This window comes from Vulpes vulpes, chromosome 9 (assembly GCF_048418805.1).
Source record: "Vulpes vulpes isolate BD-2025 chromosome 9, VulVul3, whole genome shotgun sequence".
In the NCBI taxonomy this organism is placed as follows: Eukaryota; Metazoa; Chordata; class Mammalia; order Carnivora; family Canidae; genus Vulpes; species Vulpes vulpes.
The window spans coordinates 47,363,326-47,380,464 of NC_132788.1; the positions used below are offsets into that span (position 1 = coordinate 47,363,326).

General features: G+C 31.5%; 1 protein-coding gene across 15 annotated transcripts in view; it reads left to right on the forward strand.

Moving 5' to 3' along the window:
- Positions 1–17,139, forward strand: part of NBEA (neurobeachin) — a 662,404-nt gene that overhangs the window by 297,414 nt on the left and 347,851 nt on the right. For all 15 annotated transcript variants that reach the window (XM_072719992.1, XM_072719993.1, XM_072720000.1 and 12 more), the window contains one exon: positions 10,337–10,398. In XM_072719992.1, the coding sequence (XP_072576093.1) occupies positions 10,337–10,398 (62 nt within the window). The remainder of the gene's footprint in view (positions 1–10,336; positions 10,399–17,139) is intronic.

Below are 17,139 nucleotides of genomic sequence, written 5' to 3' on the forward strand. Positions count from 1 at the left end.
CATGCCTAAAATGTTGTCCTCTTCATACTCAATAGGGTTATTCTAATTACACTAAATCCAAACAAAGATAGTTTTCTGTATGGATATTATTTTAACTTTGAAGCTAATTACTTGAAAAGTCTATACAGGTAATTTCAACAGCTGTACTTTGCAATGTTTAAACTAGAAAATATTCTTACATTAACATGTTTTCTATTTACATATTTGTTTTGATATAGAAAGACATCATGAGGCTAGATACGCTGACAAGAGTAGAGTTGTTCATATCAAACATTCTGTTTTACAAATTTAGTAATACTATTTGTGATTGCTGATCTTGGAATGATCTCTAAGTCATTTTTCTTTTTGTTTTTTAAAGATTTTATTTATTCATAGAGACACAGCTAGAGAGAGAGGCAGAGACACAGGCAGAGGGAGAAGCAGGCTCCATGCAGGGAGCCCGATGTGGGACTCCATCTGGGTCTCCAGGATCACACCCTGGGCTGCAGGCGGCGCTAAACCGCTGCGCCACGGGGCTGCCCTTTAAGTCATTTTTCTAAGATTAGTATCTACATTACTTCAAGTTAGATATTTCCTGTTGTTATTTCTCAATTCCAATATTTTTTTGTAATTACAATAGGAATTACTTTAATGACATCATTGAATGTCGTTAATTCTTGGAAATTACTAACTCTACTTTTTGACAGACTCTTTTTGTGGTTATTTACTTGATACCATTTTGTAGATTTCCCCATTTATACTGTTTCAAAACATAATTGTTATTTATAATAGATCTATCATTGCAGAAAGGTTTAGAAGAAGAAGCACCGCTTGCATTTAGTTTATAAGTAGGTTTAATACTTTATACTTAAAGTGTTTTATTTTTAATTCCAGCGCAATGCACATGCTGATTTCTTTACTGCATTGTTATTTGACTGTTCTATAATTTGACCTCTAATTATTGTTCTGAATTTTAGATTGGTGTGAGTTTGATGTAGGATTTTCTGATATAAACAAAATACTCTTGTTAATTCAGTGATCTCTTTTGTTTTGTTTTGTTTTTTGTATAACCCATGACATATATTCCCAATACATTGTTGCTTGGATGGGATCATATGCTTACAAATAATTTCTGTAACTTTTTAGACTATCTTCAATATTGTAACATTTAAGGAACTTTCAAGTTCTTCCAAGTTTTCAAGAACTTCCTATTTTTCTTTTGACTAAGAATGAATAAAACTGAATTGATTACATGCCTGTTTAATATTTTGCCCTAAATGCAGAATTTAGTAAAAATCAACTTTGGTCATATTAGAGAATTTATTTCTTTGAGCACAGATAAATAACTTTGTTAAGGTCTAGTTTATTTTCTCAGAGTACTTCAATAATCTAAGCCTATAATTACTGGATAAAGTTTATGCACTTTTGAAAATAAAGGAGGTTCATCTGACTAATCTCTAATTGAGCCCACTTTAACTTTCTTTCTGCCATATGCCATAATCACAATAATTGTTAAATGATTTCCTTTTACTAATTATTTCTTTGTTTTTTTTAATTTTAGATTCATAAATGCATTATTAAGAAATGCATAACATTTCTGTTTTGCATTGCATTTAAGTATTTGAAAGAAAAAGAGCCAGTGTTTATTTGAACCCAAGAATAAAGGACTTAAAGGTGTATGTTACCACAAAAACAATCTTAAATTTAAATTTATTGAAATTTGCGAACCTAAAATTATTGAATGTACTTATTTGAGAATCTAAATCAATGAAAGTCAAAATTTGGGTAGTTTAGAACTATAACTAAACAAATTATATATTTATATACACTGTTTAAAAAAGGAGAAACTCATATTTTGGAATATCAGTTTTTTTATTTTTAATATGAAGGCATTAGTATAGCCATTTTTATTTGACTAACCATGTGGTTTAATTATATGACTAACTTGGAATATTTTCTGTTCTTTCATTTCTTGAAATACAGAGTTAAAACAAGTATCATTCTTCATGATTATTTGGGACGAGAGAGTCTTTTCTTGGGCAATGTCAATATCTGGACATGACATACTTTAGTAGTTTTAGAATTTAATTGAGATTTTTTGGAATTTGAAGGAGCACGGGGAAAGGAGGAAAAAAAATGGTGTAGGGAAGTAGGATAGGAATAACAATTGGTTCTATAATTAAATTTAGCCCAAAGAGAATTGAGGGATTCAAATGATTTATGGTACCGAAAATGTCTCTTATTTCCCTTATTTCATCCTTTTTCATTGCTGTTGTGATTAAATCAAGAAGTCAAGAAAAGGGTAAGACACTCAGGTCAATCTTTCCTGTAGTAGAAACAAGTCTGATACAATGAATCAAAATATTTAATGAAAACTTCAAAAATAATTATTTTAAGTTATTTTGAGGCATAGTGCTTTATTATAATTGCTTTCAGTATAATGCTCTCTAGAATCCTTCATAAATATCTATGTTAACAGCCCTGTTAGCTCCTTGTGGTCAAAGATTGTATCATCTCTGTGCATACAGCAGTGGCTTACTTATAGTTCCATAAGTAAATTATTTGAATGAAAATGTCTCAAGAGAGAGCCAACTCAAAACTTAATTAATCCCAAATGATTTGGAAGTTGTAATCTTTTTTAGTATGTGTAAATGAAAAGTGATACTTAAATGGAACATGCAAACAAAGGTTTAAAGTCTCATGGACAAGAAAAGAATGACATTGGACATTAGGAATTTGCCAGGATATTTCCCCTGATATGATGTTTTTGATGGGCTAGCACAAAATGACAGTTTCTAAAGCATAAGTAACAAAAGAGTAAATTTGTGGCAGTGTTTTATATTTAATAGGTGTTAATGGTACCATTAGAATATTCTCTTCAGTTTGGCTCATATTATAATCAGGTCACTAGTAAATATCACTGTATTAAACATCACTATAGATTCATTTTTTTATTATAATCTATCGTGTGAAAGAATTATCTGTGAGTTTTAGAAACTTCAGCCCTATTGTTATGCAAACATTCTAAGCAGAAACAAAACTATAAAAAAAGAAAGAAATATCCACAGTCTATAAGACTCCTAGGCTACATCAACACACTAACAACAAAAAGGAGAGCTATTTTAAAAAATAAATCAGTCAAAATTATTATTTAGGTATTGTGTAACTACGATTACAATTAATTTTATTGCTGAGTGATCTACATATTCTAGATTTCCTGTTTAAAAGCCCTTAGCCAACCATTCCCATATGGAAATAGATTTTTTGTTCTTCTGAAAATATGGAATTTCCATTGGGAAAGATACAATATCAAATTGCTTTTAAATTATTATTAATATTAATTTCTTTATGAATCTTTCACAATATTTTGTGTGAGAGTACCACTGATTTCTCACTTTTATAAAGCTGTCACATTTTTAAATTTTTAAGAAATGCCTAAAATGCCTTATTCAAAACCTTAGAGCTAGATGTAGATACTTTGGGATTTAAGAAAGATAATAGGTACCTATATGTTATTTCATAGTATCTTTGGAGGAATATGGGGTGTTTGTTAATCAGACACATTTAACATGTCTGTAGTAATATATAGGGCTATTTACACTAAGTGGCATAAAGATTAAAAGAACATCATATATGTAGGTGAAATGTTGCTGATAATTGAGTTTGTGACAATCTTACAAAAAAGCTTTTATTCAGAACTCTTTGGATTTGAAATTATAAAGCATCATAGGTATATTTTACAAATAATTTCCTCTGCAGTTTAAAAATCTGTAGATGCGTATGTGAGTATATGTGCATATATATACATGTTCTCTCTTTTTCTTATACCCAGGCATACACACATGCACATGTACCCACATACCTTGCAAAGAGTAGGGTTTTTTTTGGAAGACAGCCAAGGTTCATTTATTTTATGTGTTGTGTGGCTGCTTTTGCACTATAGTGACAGAATTGAGTAGTTGTGGCAGGAACTTATGGTGCCATCAAAGCCTAAAATACTGTGTCTGTGCCTTTTACAAAAGTTTTCTTACCCCTTCAATATACATATATGTGCTATACCCAGAGACTTCAGTTTTGTTCCTTAATTATAAAGACATTAAGAATGCCATAAGTTGGTGATAACCTAGCTTTTAATGAACTAAAATAAGTCAGTGAATGAATGAATTCTGTCTTTAGACTATTTTGAGGGGTTTTTTTTCACTTAAAATTTATAATCTAAATATAAAAATAAACTGTAGTGGTTTAATAATACCTAAAAAGGCTTCTTCTTAGAAAATTAGCTTAATTTTATTTTAGTTTCTATAAGGTAATACTATAATTGTTTACGTTGTAATGCAGTTTTAAATTAAAATCTTTGAATGAACATGTAGGCAAATCTTGAAATGTGACAGGAGTATTATTACCTGTGCGCATATTAATATTAGTTATAGCAATAGTAATTAATATCAATCCATTATTGTTTCAAAGGATGTTTAATAGTGATTTTTTTGTTTGGTTTTGGTTTTTTGGTTTTAATTTAGAGAGCCACACAAATTACTTGGTTTACTAATTCTTAAGTTTTGACCTAAGTTAAGATGACTTAAATGGTAAAACTGAAAGTGGTCTTTTACATCCTGGAGCATACACAGTGATGACATAGGGAAATAAATTGTATATTGCAGATAAAAAAGTAAAAGGCTGATGTAAAACAAAGGAAATTGCTATTATGCTGATAGAGATGTGTACGTACTGCAGAGGTCATAGAAGACACTTTATGGTTATACACTGTATTTTAGAATGCTTTATAACACAATGCAAAAACTACATAGAACAGAGAGTTTTGAAGAAATTACCAACTGTACACCACTGACACTAAAGCAAGTGAAGAAGCATAGTGAGCTTGCACAATTCCTTTCAAAGTCTATAGTTCTAACATTTATTACTGAGATGAAGCTATTTCATTGCCACTCAATCTCTACTAATTTTGGAATTTAAGAAAGTTAAAATCATTAGAAAGTTATTTAAAAAGTCAGTCCTGGGAAGACCGACTTGATTTTTAAAATTCAAATTACCAGAATAGTCCTGTGTATATATTTTATTGTGAGGGGAAATAGAAAAACTAGATCTTTTTTTATTAAATATTTTATTTATTTATTCGTAGAGACAGAGAGAGAGAGGGGGGCAGAGACACAGGCAGAGGGAGAAGCAGGCACCATACAGAGAGCCTGACGTGGGACTCGATCTCAGGTCTCCAGGATCACGCCCTGGGTTGCAGGCAGTGCTAAACCACTGTGCCACCAGGGCTGCCCAGAAAAACTAGATCTTAAAAGTACTTGTAGGGTCAATACTGGTAGTCTACTAATGGGACTGTTATAAAAACTACACAATTATATTTTCTTCAGTACCATGCTATTTGCCAGACTTATTTATATCCAGTTTGTCAGAGTTACAGCATATATACCTTAAAAAACAAACACTCCTCAAAAAGAAACACTCCTAAAGCTCTATATTCCTAATTTTGTCCAGAATGAAAGCACTTTCCACATACCTACTTCATCGTTTGCTTTCTCTAGCTCTGATAAAGGTATCATCATGGACAATTCCATTGCTCCTTCACCCTACCCTTTAACCTGATATTCCATTGTCTAAAAACTGTATTGTCTCATTCCAAAATGTTTTTCAAATCTGCCTTTGCATTGCCACTGCCTTCAGCTCAGGCTTTCATTATCTTGACTAGACCTTGCAGTTCCGGATTTCTTCCTATGCACTGTCAGAAAAAGGATCTTTCCAAAATTGATGGGATTCTGTCTGTCGCTTGTTGCCACGAGGAATCCACAACATATATGGCACTGCTTCCTGTCTCCCTCTCTGTTTTCATTTCCACTCGTTGCATTTTGTCCTCTGCACAACCCTACATAATTGTCCAACTCTGTTTTACTAGCTATTTCATGTTTCTTTATACCTCTGATATTCCTGTAGCCTCAGATGACCTTCCCTTCTTTCTTTTTGCCCAGAGAAGTTCAACATCATCCAACTCAGGTATCACATACTCTAAGAATTCTTAGCAGAGTTTCTCACTACCTAGCTGCACTTCTAACGCTTGATACTCTCCTTGTATCTCCTAGGATTCTATGTCATGATTATTTGTTTACAAAATCTGTGCCACTTTCCCCTTTTTATGCTAGTACCTGAAATGATATTTAGCACATTAGATATTACACTCAATAAATGTTTTTTTAATGAATTGGGCTCTTGTTCCCCAAAATACTTTTTTCTCAAAATCTTATTTTTTTCCATCAAATGTAGCAGTTACTCAGTGAATGGTGTTCTCTAGATTTATTCATTTAGTTGGAATCTATTAAGTATATACTCAGAGCCCTGCCCTCGTCATAGATGTCTATGTATCTCCTCTTTTAGAAGAGAAACCTTGCTGAAAGAAAACTCTGACACTGCTTAAAAGATGAACCCCACCTATGGCTGTGATTTCTATTCTTTTTTTTTTTTTAAGATTGATTGATCAGAGAGAGAGTGCATGAGCAGGGAGTGAGGCAAAGGGAGAGGGAAAGAATCTTCAAGCAGACTCACTGCTGAGCATGGAGCCCAAAGTGGGACTTAATCCAAGGACACAGATCATGACCAGAGCCAAAACCAAAAGGCGGCCACTTAACCAGCCAAGCCATTCAGTTGCCCTTAATGCATGTGATTTCTTGCCCTTTCTGTAAGGCTTCATACCCTTTTCCTCTTACTGTGACAAACATCCTGCTAAAGATGGAATTGCTGTACATTATTTTAAAGCTTAAGGGCTCTTTCAACTTTATCTAATTCTACAGATACATAAAGTCAGACTCTCAGATTGACTCAGAAGAGTCTAACAGCTCTGTAGTAAAACAGCATCACTGTACCTTGCTTGCAGTATTCCTTGTGTTAAAGAAAGAAGCTTTGTCCCAAAGGTCAAACTTCTAACTTCACTTTCATCTTATATTTTAGTGGGGTTTGGTGGTGTTCTGTTTTGTTGTTTATGGTGAGGAAGCATAGTTCTGAAAATAAAACTGACTTCTTACACCTAGGAGCGGGGAACCCAAAAGAACTGCCTGTGTTTTGGATGATGGTTTACTGAGTTCTGTTCATTCTTTGCTTCCTGCATCTGGACCACCTCAAATTTGTCCATCTAATTAATCATCTCAAGTGCTTGTATGTTAGCCACTCAGGGAGCTGACCTTATCTTTCAACAGTGTAGTTCACAATATATTCAAAAGCTCTTACTAGATAGCTTTCTTCACTGTCGAATACCTCCTTTACATACAAACCTCCCTTGCTCATGTATTTATTGTATTCACTCCAGAAGTTTATTTTATACTGGTAACTTAGTTTTAGTGTCATTTCCTCCATTTTATAACTTGCACTGAATTCTTCCTTTTTTAAAAAACATATATAATTTTACTGCTTTCGATCTTTATCTTTGAATTTTACTGTAGTCCTAAGCCTTACGTTCTGACACCTCCTATACTCTACCTCATCATCCCCCAAACAATAAAGGGGGATTTATCAGATCTTTTTGTTTCCTTCTTCCTCTGCTTTGCTAAAGATAGTGCTTTTTTCCCCATGTCTGACCAACACATGCTGCCTTCTTCCAAGAAAACTGCCAAAATCACCCCACTTGGACTTAACTATTATGACCTTTCTTACAGTGATGTATTGCTGTCCTATTCATGTTTAATTATTTAAATAGCTCTGCAGCAAACATCAAATGGACTTTCAAATTAAGTGACTTGAGTTCAGGTTCCACTTCTACCAATGATAATAGTCATTGAATCTTCATGTTTTATCTATCATATGAGGCAATAATAAAGAGTTAAAAGAGAATCAAATGAGAAGGCATCTATAAAAATGATTTGTAAATGATAAAGCTCCAGGTAAATGTTAGATAACCTTATATTTAAATTAAAACATTGAGTACATGGGAAAGTGTAGATAATGTCTTATGCATTACTATAAACTCCTCAGTACTAACACAATACTTTGTTCATATGAGTAGATACCAAATGAGTTGGTTTGATTATGAATTTCTTGCCATATACAAAAAGCATAAAATCAATGTATTTGAAATACACACTTATAGAATATTTGCCTTATGCTTATACAGCCTGCATTATTTATAGCATTACTAGATAAATGCGGCTTTCTTGAACTTATGATTAAAGTTAATACAGAATGTTTATTCTTACATCTTAAACTTTCAGATATGGATACTTCTTTATTTAGAAAGTGTGCAAGGATAGTATCATTAGACATTGCTTTATTTTTAGTATCTCTAATTAAAAAACATTGGAGTTTGCCTATTTGTTTTAGTAATACTTATGTTGACACCTAGAAGTACTTCCAACCAAAGTGATTGTGTAATATTTGAAGGTTGATAAGTCTTACAGAATTGCCTCTGCTTGTGTTCTCATTGTCAAGGTTAGATTTTTTTATCCTTTTAAGGGGAATCCATTAGTTCATTCTGTTCAAAACTAACTAGAAAAAACGCAGTAGTAAAGGGGTGTGGATCTATGGAGTTGAAATCACAATGGCCATATTGCTTGCAAATGGCAGTTTTGCTATGCTATCAATTTGTTGTCATGTCCTTTGAACAAAGCATTGAGGGAACATTTGTTTGTATTTCCCTTATAATAGAATTTGTGAAAAATGATAAACATTCTTGTTACATAGGAATTTTTAGAAGTTCATTTAAAAAATCGGTCTGTGAGAAATTAATACAAATGCATGCTTTTCCTAATTTTTACTTCAAGTTTTTATGTATTAAAAATTCTATACACAAAATAAATATGTGAATAATTCTTTAAATAATTATTCTTTATATAGTCTACTGTCAAATGTAAATTGATATGGAGTACATATCATAATTATGATTCTTTTGCTATGCATAGTCCTTTGGCCTTTTACTTAGTTTTTCGGAATTTGAAATAGTTGAGTAGCCAACAGGTGATAAATGTCCCATTAATCTTTTTGACTCTCTAGCTCCTGAGCATGAGAATTGCTGATCAATTACAGCAATTGTCTCTTAAATGAGCTTTTCACATCTGCCTCTTATTTCATTAGCTAACTGTCTCCCCAAAGATCTGATAGGATGGAATGCTAGTGCCTTTTTACAGCTTTTTCTGTCATGTGTACAATAAGGATAGGGCTGTTAGCAGAGTAGGCACAAAAGGCTATTTATTCACTACCTACAATAAATATACATGCTAGAGCCTAGAAGACATTTGAGACTATTTATTGAAATCACTTTAAGAAGAAAAAACTGGTTTCACTTCAACTTTCCATTTAGCAACAACTAATGTAAGACCATGGCATTTCTTGCTTTCCAGTGCTTTTACTGATTACTTTTATCCTCATTAAAAAAGAAAAAGCAAACATTATTTTTTTTTAAAGTGAAAAAAAATTAAAACTTTTTTTTTACATTTAGTAACTGTTATGATTACATACTCTCAACCCAGGATTGCTCCTAATCCTTAGTTACATCTCCATTGTTGGCACTTAAAAAAAACCCAAAACACCAATCATGATCTGCTTTCTTATTATATGTTATTCAGGAGTCATCCTTTCAATTGGGAAAAGTCTTGATGAATAATTAATGTTTAAACTGTTTATGGGAAGGATATTTTCTTAACTGTAGTATGGATATAATAATAGTATGTAACAGAATAGAAATAAGAATTAAATGAAACTATGAATATAAAGCAATCAGCACAGTGCCTAGCACACAATAAGTGATCAATGAGTAGTAGCCATTATTATGTACAAATTATAACAGTTCATTCTTTACCCTTCTGATATCTGTTCAGAGACATTGGAAACAGAACCGTAGAAGATTTTATAAACATTATTTAATATTTTGTTGGTGAAATTCATTTGTTAATATTTTAAAAACATTTAACAACTGACAGTCTATGGGGAGTTATCTATTTGTAAATTATTTTAATTTTATCTTTTAGAAGAAAATTTAGGTGGATCTTCACTGATTATTGTACTTTGCTCCAGGAGACAATCACACAGCAAATGTCATTGGAATAAAAGTAGCTCTAACAAGCTCACCAATTTTGATAACTACCCTTAACCACCTTGTCTAAATATAAGAAATGCCTTGACCAAATAAATAATCCAAACATGAAGTCAATTTTTAGTATGTTTTACATCTTCTTGAATATCTGAATATTTTAAAATTAATGCCCTAAGAATATTTTAGTGAATATTGCCATTTGTTTTACTTTAGTTCTGTTTTAAAGAAAGTTTTTGCAAGTTAAAATTACTTAAGAAATTAACTTGGAATGATGATTTCTACCATTGTAATTTCATTTTGTTCAACCTTTCTTTGTTGCAGGCCTTGTTTGTATGAAGTCCAGCACGTCTGTGGTTGAGCTTGTTATGCTGCTTTGTTCTCAGGTAGGAAATCTCTTTCACTAGATTACGTTAAACTCCATGAGCTTTTTTTAAATTTCATTAGCAGTAGAATGCATATGTGCATATAAATGTATATGTTTATATATTTTTAAAACTTCCCATTTCTTACTGCATAGATGAAAAAATAACTTATATTAAGATGTATTTTTATGTAGATGATCATAACATGTAAATATTGATTCAATCTCCCTCTCCCTTCTTCTGCTCTCTTTAGCTCTCTTATTCTTGCCCACCTTCCTATCCTTCTGTTGTCCTCTATCTGCATATATATATATATATATATATATACACACACACACACATATGTATAATCTGTTATAGATCTTTTGATACTCTTCTTTACATTCCACCTTTTAAAAATGGTACAGTGGAATTTACAATTTTGACATTTATTGTTACATGTTTTCTTCTATTAGAGATAATGAAAACAAAGTCTTTTTTTATGCAATAGCCTGAGTCTAAAATATGGCTCATTAGTGAGTGTGATCTTTGATATAATACCTTGTTGCTTTCTTTTTTTATGTAATTCGTATATTTCAGTGTAAATTCTAAAAATCAACTTATGCTATTTAATAATCAGATTTAAAAATAGAATTTGTATTTGTTGGGTGTTCTTTTTAGCAGTTATAGTAAACTAAAAATACATTTAATACACTTTTCTTATAACTAAAATTAGGGATCCAGTGATCCTTCTTCTTACCAGCTCTGTCAAGAAACCCTAGTGATCCTGATTTTCATATAATTATTAAATATTTTGTAATGTGAGAACAAGAAAAACAGGTTATGTATGTTTGTAATAGGTAGCTATTACTTTTATCCCTAGTTTCCTCAATAGAAATAAAAATACATGTAAACTGTTCCTAGTTACTGACCTTGAGGTCTGCCCAAAGCCACAGCTAACTTAAAAATAAACAAGAATATCGCTTCAAGTGATTCTTCAATAGATTATCAAACACAAAACAACCAAAACTTACCTATTGAGTTCCAGTCTTCAGGTTTACTTTCTTCAAGAATATGTTCATAGGGAATCTATTAGGTCCATTTCCTTCTTTTTCAGCCAGAAAAAATATGAAGAATATTAATAAAGAAGAAGTTAAAGAAAACAGCATCTCTGGCAGGGGTTCATCTGCAGAGCATTTGAAAATTGTTACCTAATGCCAGAGTCCTGAGTTCAAGAGACATTCTGAGGGAGCTGTTCGGACCTTTTAAGTTCTTGATAATGCACATTTATTTAAAAAAAAAAATGTTTTTGCGGAAAAAAAACGTAGCTTAAAATTCCTTCTTTAGCTCAGGGTTTTACTGCAGTTCAGAGATATAAAGAAGAATGTAGCATTAGGGTCTAGTGTCTTTGATGGCCTCATCATCTAATCATAGGTTTAACATTACTCATTTGCTGGCTCCAGGAATTCCTGCCATTAAGGGCCCTAGAGATGAAACTTTGCCTCAGATATTGATTGAAAGGAAGAGTGAGAAATTTAAGCACTCTGTGCAGTGCACTTTCTTTCAGTGTTTCAGCAAAGCAATATTATAAACATGTCTCTCAGTTTGATTTTTAAGTTGAATTTCTTAAATAATTTAGAGTGTATTTAAATATTTCAAGTGGTTAATTGATTAAATATACCTCATTTAAGTGGCTGCAAAATGTATGTCTGTAAAAAATAGTTACAGTTGTTTTGCTATTTTGTAAATGGAAGTGTTGCTTTCCACAAAATATTTTTAAAGAAACAAAGGAGTAATAATCTTCCTTTAATACAGTTCAGGTGAGAGGAGTTTATTATTCTGCTGTGAAATTAGCTTATAAAGCCATCTTTGATGATCATTATTTATTCCACAGATGTATAAAATCTTGGTTTTAAGACCCACAAAAACTGCACATGCATTTAAAATTTCTTAAAATAATCTATCATTTTCTCTACTGCTCAAATCAAAGATACTCTATATCCTATTTTCATCCATTAGCGGACAACTGTAGCAGTAGCTGACTTCTGATAAAGAAAAATATAGTTAATGATGCTATGGAGTTTTGCTTGGCCTAGCTAGCACTCTCCAAAGCTGGGTTCTCTTCTACAGGCCTTAATGCATCTCTTGGACAATGGAGCTGATCCCTGTTGAATTAGCAAAGTTTTTAGGGCTGTCTGTGCCAACGTGGAAGGCAAACCTGAGGAATCTTTAAAGCTACAGACTTCTGATATGTCCTTTTGTTTTATTTTATAGTCAGCTTTTTGTAAATATTTATAGCTCTATGCTGTTATGATTTATTATAGCATTTTCACTATATTATGTTATTAAAATTCCAAAGCAAATGGAATTTCCCAGTTTATTTATTTGCTTAAAAAGGGTTTTTTCTTTTTCCAAATTTAGATAAACTATTTAAGGATAAAACTTTGTTTGGAGAGCGTAGGTAGCAAAGGGTTGAAAAAAGAAAAAATGCAACATTTCTCTCAGTATTTGTTTTTCTTTCATTTGCTACAAAACATTAGATGCTTTTATTTTTATGCTTTTCATTTCGGAAATATCATGTTAACAACTATTATTAAGGATATTAGTTTCTTCTTCCCTTCTTATTGAGCTCCTGAATAAACTTAGTATTGCCACTGGTTTGTGTGCAAAATATGGTCTAAATTTACATGAGAGATCAAATTACAAGTGTCTGAAGGTACTTGTCAAGGATAATTCAGTTCATATGGACAGCCTTTTAAACTCCAAGGGATATGCCATCCAGTCTACCCCCCAGTGGAATTTTAGGTCTCTGTAGAGAACATATTTTAAGTTTTAAGAAGCTATTAGCATTATCATTATATAGCATTTATTGCTCCAGAAATACCCAAAATATTTTTTACTGTATTTTGGATACTTTTCCATGCGGATGTTAAGACATAGAAGTAAGTTTTAAGAATTAACTATTAATTCTTCTTCCCTTTCAATTTGTATTAAAGTTGCACTTAGTAGTATCTTTTTAAAATAATGGTTTCTTGTCATTTGGAAGCAAAATGAACTGAAATAAATTAAAATAAGTAAAATAATTAATATATATTATTTTAACAAAATCATTGCTTATTCAGTTAAGTGCAGTGTTTCCTACAGAGTTCTTCAGTAGTTTCACAGGTCTAATATTGTCTTCTCTCAACCTTTTTTTTTTTTATGTTTTACATCAGATTTGGTTGAGGTACTTTATGTTATTCTATATGTGTACCTTATTTTTCCATCATTATTCTGAGTGTATTATGTTCTTTGATGAATAGCAGATTTAGTTTCCAAGTAAACTTTTTTAGGTACTATAATAGTTTCTAATTATTTCCAGATTTTTTTTTTTTTTTTTTTTTTTTTTTTTAGGAAATCTCCATCGGAGGTACTCCAGGAAAAATTGAGTGATGTTATCCCGTAGGATTTCTTTAAGTTTTCCTAAGTAAAGCTTAGCAGATGTCACTTGGATTTTTCTGTCTCTTATCTGTCAATAGAAAATATTTTATAAATTGAGAAACTTTTATGTAAAAAATAATGCCTCTCAATATTCAAGTATTTTCTGACTTGAACTACTGATTAAGCAAATAAATCACTTTTATTCTCATTAGAAACCTTAAAATGTGTAAGTAACATAAAATTGAAGTCAGTCTTGAAAGTGTCTTTAGGATTTGTGTATGAAGTAACTAACATGAATTAATTTGTGGTTTTTGTTTGCCTTTATTTTTTTCTAAATACTTCATATACTTAAAAAGGACTTTGGTGACTTCACTGATGTGATCAAGGCTCTGACCCAGGATTTCTAAACATAGCACTCACAAAAGAACCACAAATGAAGAATAGTCTTCCTTTTTCAAGTGATTTGGCCTTTGAACTCTGAATTTTTCATTTTTTTCTCCCAATTTGATACAGTTTATTCAGATGGTACAAAGTAAAAGGCATACTTTTCTTCTAACTATAATAAACTGAAGAGGGAAGTTAAGAAAACCTAGATGACATAAATATGGAGACCTAGCATATTCGCTAATGAGTACCCAGTGCTGAAAAAATTTTGGATGTGTATAATAAGATTATAAATGGAAGAAAATTAGGGATGAACTAGATTTTATAAAAGCATCATGGGAAATATGAAATCCAGTTCTCTGATGAAATTATTTCACACATGTTTAATGACTGCTCTTTTATGTTAGCATTGTAATGGTTACTTAAGATTTATTAATAATATTCTTCCATTTCTAAAAGGAGTCTGGTATTACCTGTGAAACTTTCCTGCTATATAGCTGAATTTGAAATCAATCACAAATAAAAAATTGTGACATGATATTTTATAAGTTGAATATAATCAAATACTACATATGGTTCAGAAAATTAGTCCTATGAACTGACAATAAGACTTTTGTGGGTAGCTTTATTGAGATGACTAAAGATCGACCCACTGCAGCTAATGGACTTTCTACACAGCATAAGCAAGGCAGGAGATTCAGGTCCAGAGAGAGACAAAGGTCCAGAGAAAAACAGACCTGTGACATGCTTAGAACAGTTGTCCAGACTCATTTAAAGCACATCATAAATTAAGTAACCATGTGTTTATTGGGGTTTAATTTCTGTTGTGGGAAGTTAATTCATTTCCAGGCAGTATATGAAACAATATTTCCTCAAGGGTCTTTTCTAATATAAAATATTATAGTATGTTACTAGCATAGAATAGAGGTAGATAATAAATTTCTAACTTGTAATTAGTACTGGATAGTTCCTGCTGTTTGCTTTCACAAGTTCTACCTCTATAGAAGGAAGAAAGCCATGTTTCACTCCTGAATATCTAATAAATCCCTGCCGTGTCCTCTGGACAATACCTGATCCCAACTTTTATCTGTGGTATACCATCATCTCAAAGTTAAAGGGGAAAAATTAGGCATTTAAAGTTTTTAGAATTGTCATGAGTATGTCATCTTTCATACCATAAAGTTTGTACTATGTCTAAAACATAAATAAAAGTTTAGTAGGAAATTGAAAATATAGTTACACATAAAGATTACTGTCAGCTTAGGTTATAATAAAATTATTAGAGAATTAAAATTATTAGAGTATGGAGAAGCCTATACAGTAAAAACATAGACATTTTGAAGGAAAAAGAAAGACCACATAAGTATGAAATAATCAAAAAATTTCCATTATATGTATCTTGTATTATATGTATTATCTACTGCATAATTGCAACAGGAGGGAAGACTCAACTATCTGTTATTTACCCAACTATTTATGGCATCCCTCAATGAAAATTTAATCAGAGATTTAAAGAACATACAATTCAAATTACTTTTGATTATTTCCATGTGGTCTTTCATTATTGATTTCTTTTATTTCAACTCCTAGAGGAGTTAGGAGGTATAATAAATTTTGAGTCAATCACTTTTTTGTTATAAAATATTTTCTAAGCTACTTATATGTGATACTCATACATTATCTAACAGCTTCATCCTTGTATATTAATTCATATCCAACCCAAATTGTAAACAGAAGAAAAATAATGAACAGAAATTCTGAGGTCATCTGTATGTAAATGGTAAAATATAAGAGAAACAATAGTCCTTTTCCCATGTGTGAGTTCTTATAATTTTACTATAATCAGGACACAAAGAAATCAGTTAGCCTTGGCCACCTGTAGAATAATCCTTAAGAGCTATAATTTCTGTAGGAGAGGAGAGAGAATGTAGCATATTCTGAGGTAAACCAATTTCCCTGGGTCACTAACCCAAAACCCTCCCTAACCACCCTCCCTAACCCAAAACTCTTTCTCATACTTTGCCACAATATCCACCCCTTTCCTTATTTTGGCATGTTTGTTTTTCTGGTGTATTTGTTTTCCCCCATGTCTATTTTTTTATGTTTACATTATATAAATTCTTCAGGCATATTACCACAACTTTGAAATATAATGAAAACAATGTGTATGCATTTCACAGCCCTACCACTATTATGCATTCTCTTGCTTTAAAAGAGGTGTTATCCACACCTAGCAAACTGTCCAACACATAGTATATATCTTTATTATTACTTATTAAGCTAATGCATGACTAAAGAGAAAACAGTTCCCAGGATTTGATATACATATTTTTATTGTGGTGAAACATATATACATAAAATGTGTTTTAATACGTTGTTTTATTGTGATCATCCTAAGTGAAAGAGAAGTGATATTTCATTGTGATTTCAATGTGAAGTCATTTCCCTAATGACTAATGACTAATGATGTTTAGTGTCTTTGCATACATTGTGTTGTTCTGTTTTTTTTTTTTTTACTTTTGTCTTATGTATATTTAAACATACTTACTTTTAAAGACTATTACAAGTTAAGTAATTTTTGGTGTCCTCTTTTTCTTCTATTGTTTAAATAATTAGACTCCCAATAAGTTGCAAAAATAGTATATAGAGTTCCATGTGCCTTTCCCATAGCATTATTCAGCTTTCATTATTTCACTATTACATGCATTCATTTGTGTTTATATATATCAAAGCAATTCCATTCCTTATATTGATGTAACCACCACCATTGTCAACATACAGAATTATTATTATTATTACCTCATATTGTCCCAATTGTTTCCCAACTCTTCTCTTTCATGTAGCTTTTTTTCATTTATGATTATATGGTTCCAATCACTCCATCATTCCCTTTAGCATTTTAAGTACATATATTTAAATAGTAAATATAGGTACCTGTTTACATGTTTTAATTGGATGCTCTTACATGTGATACAGGCA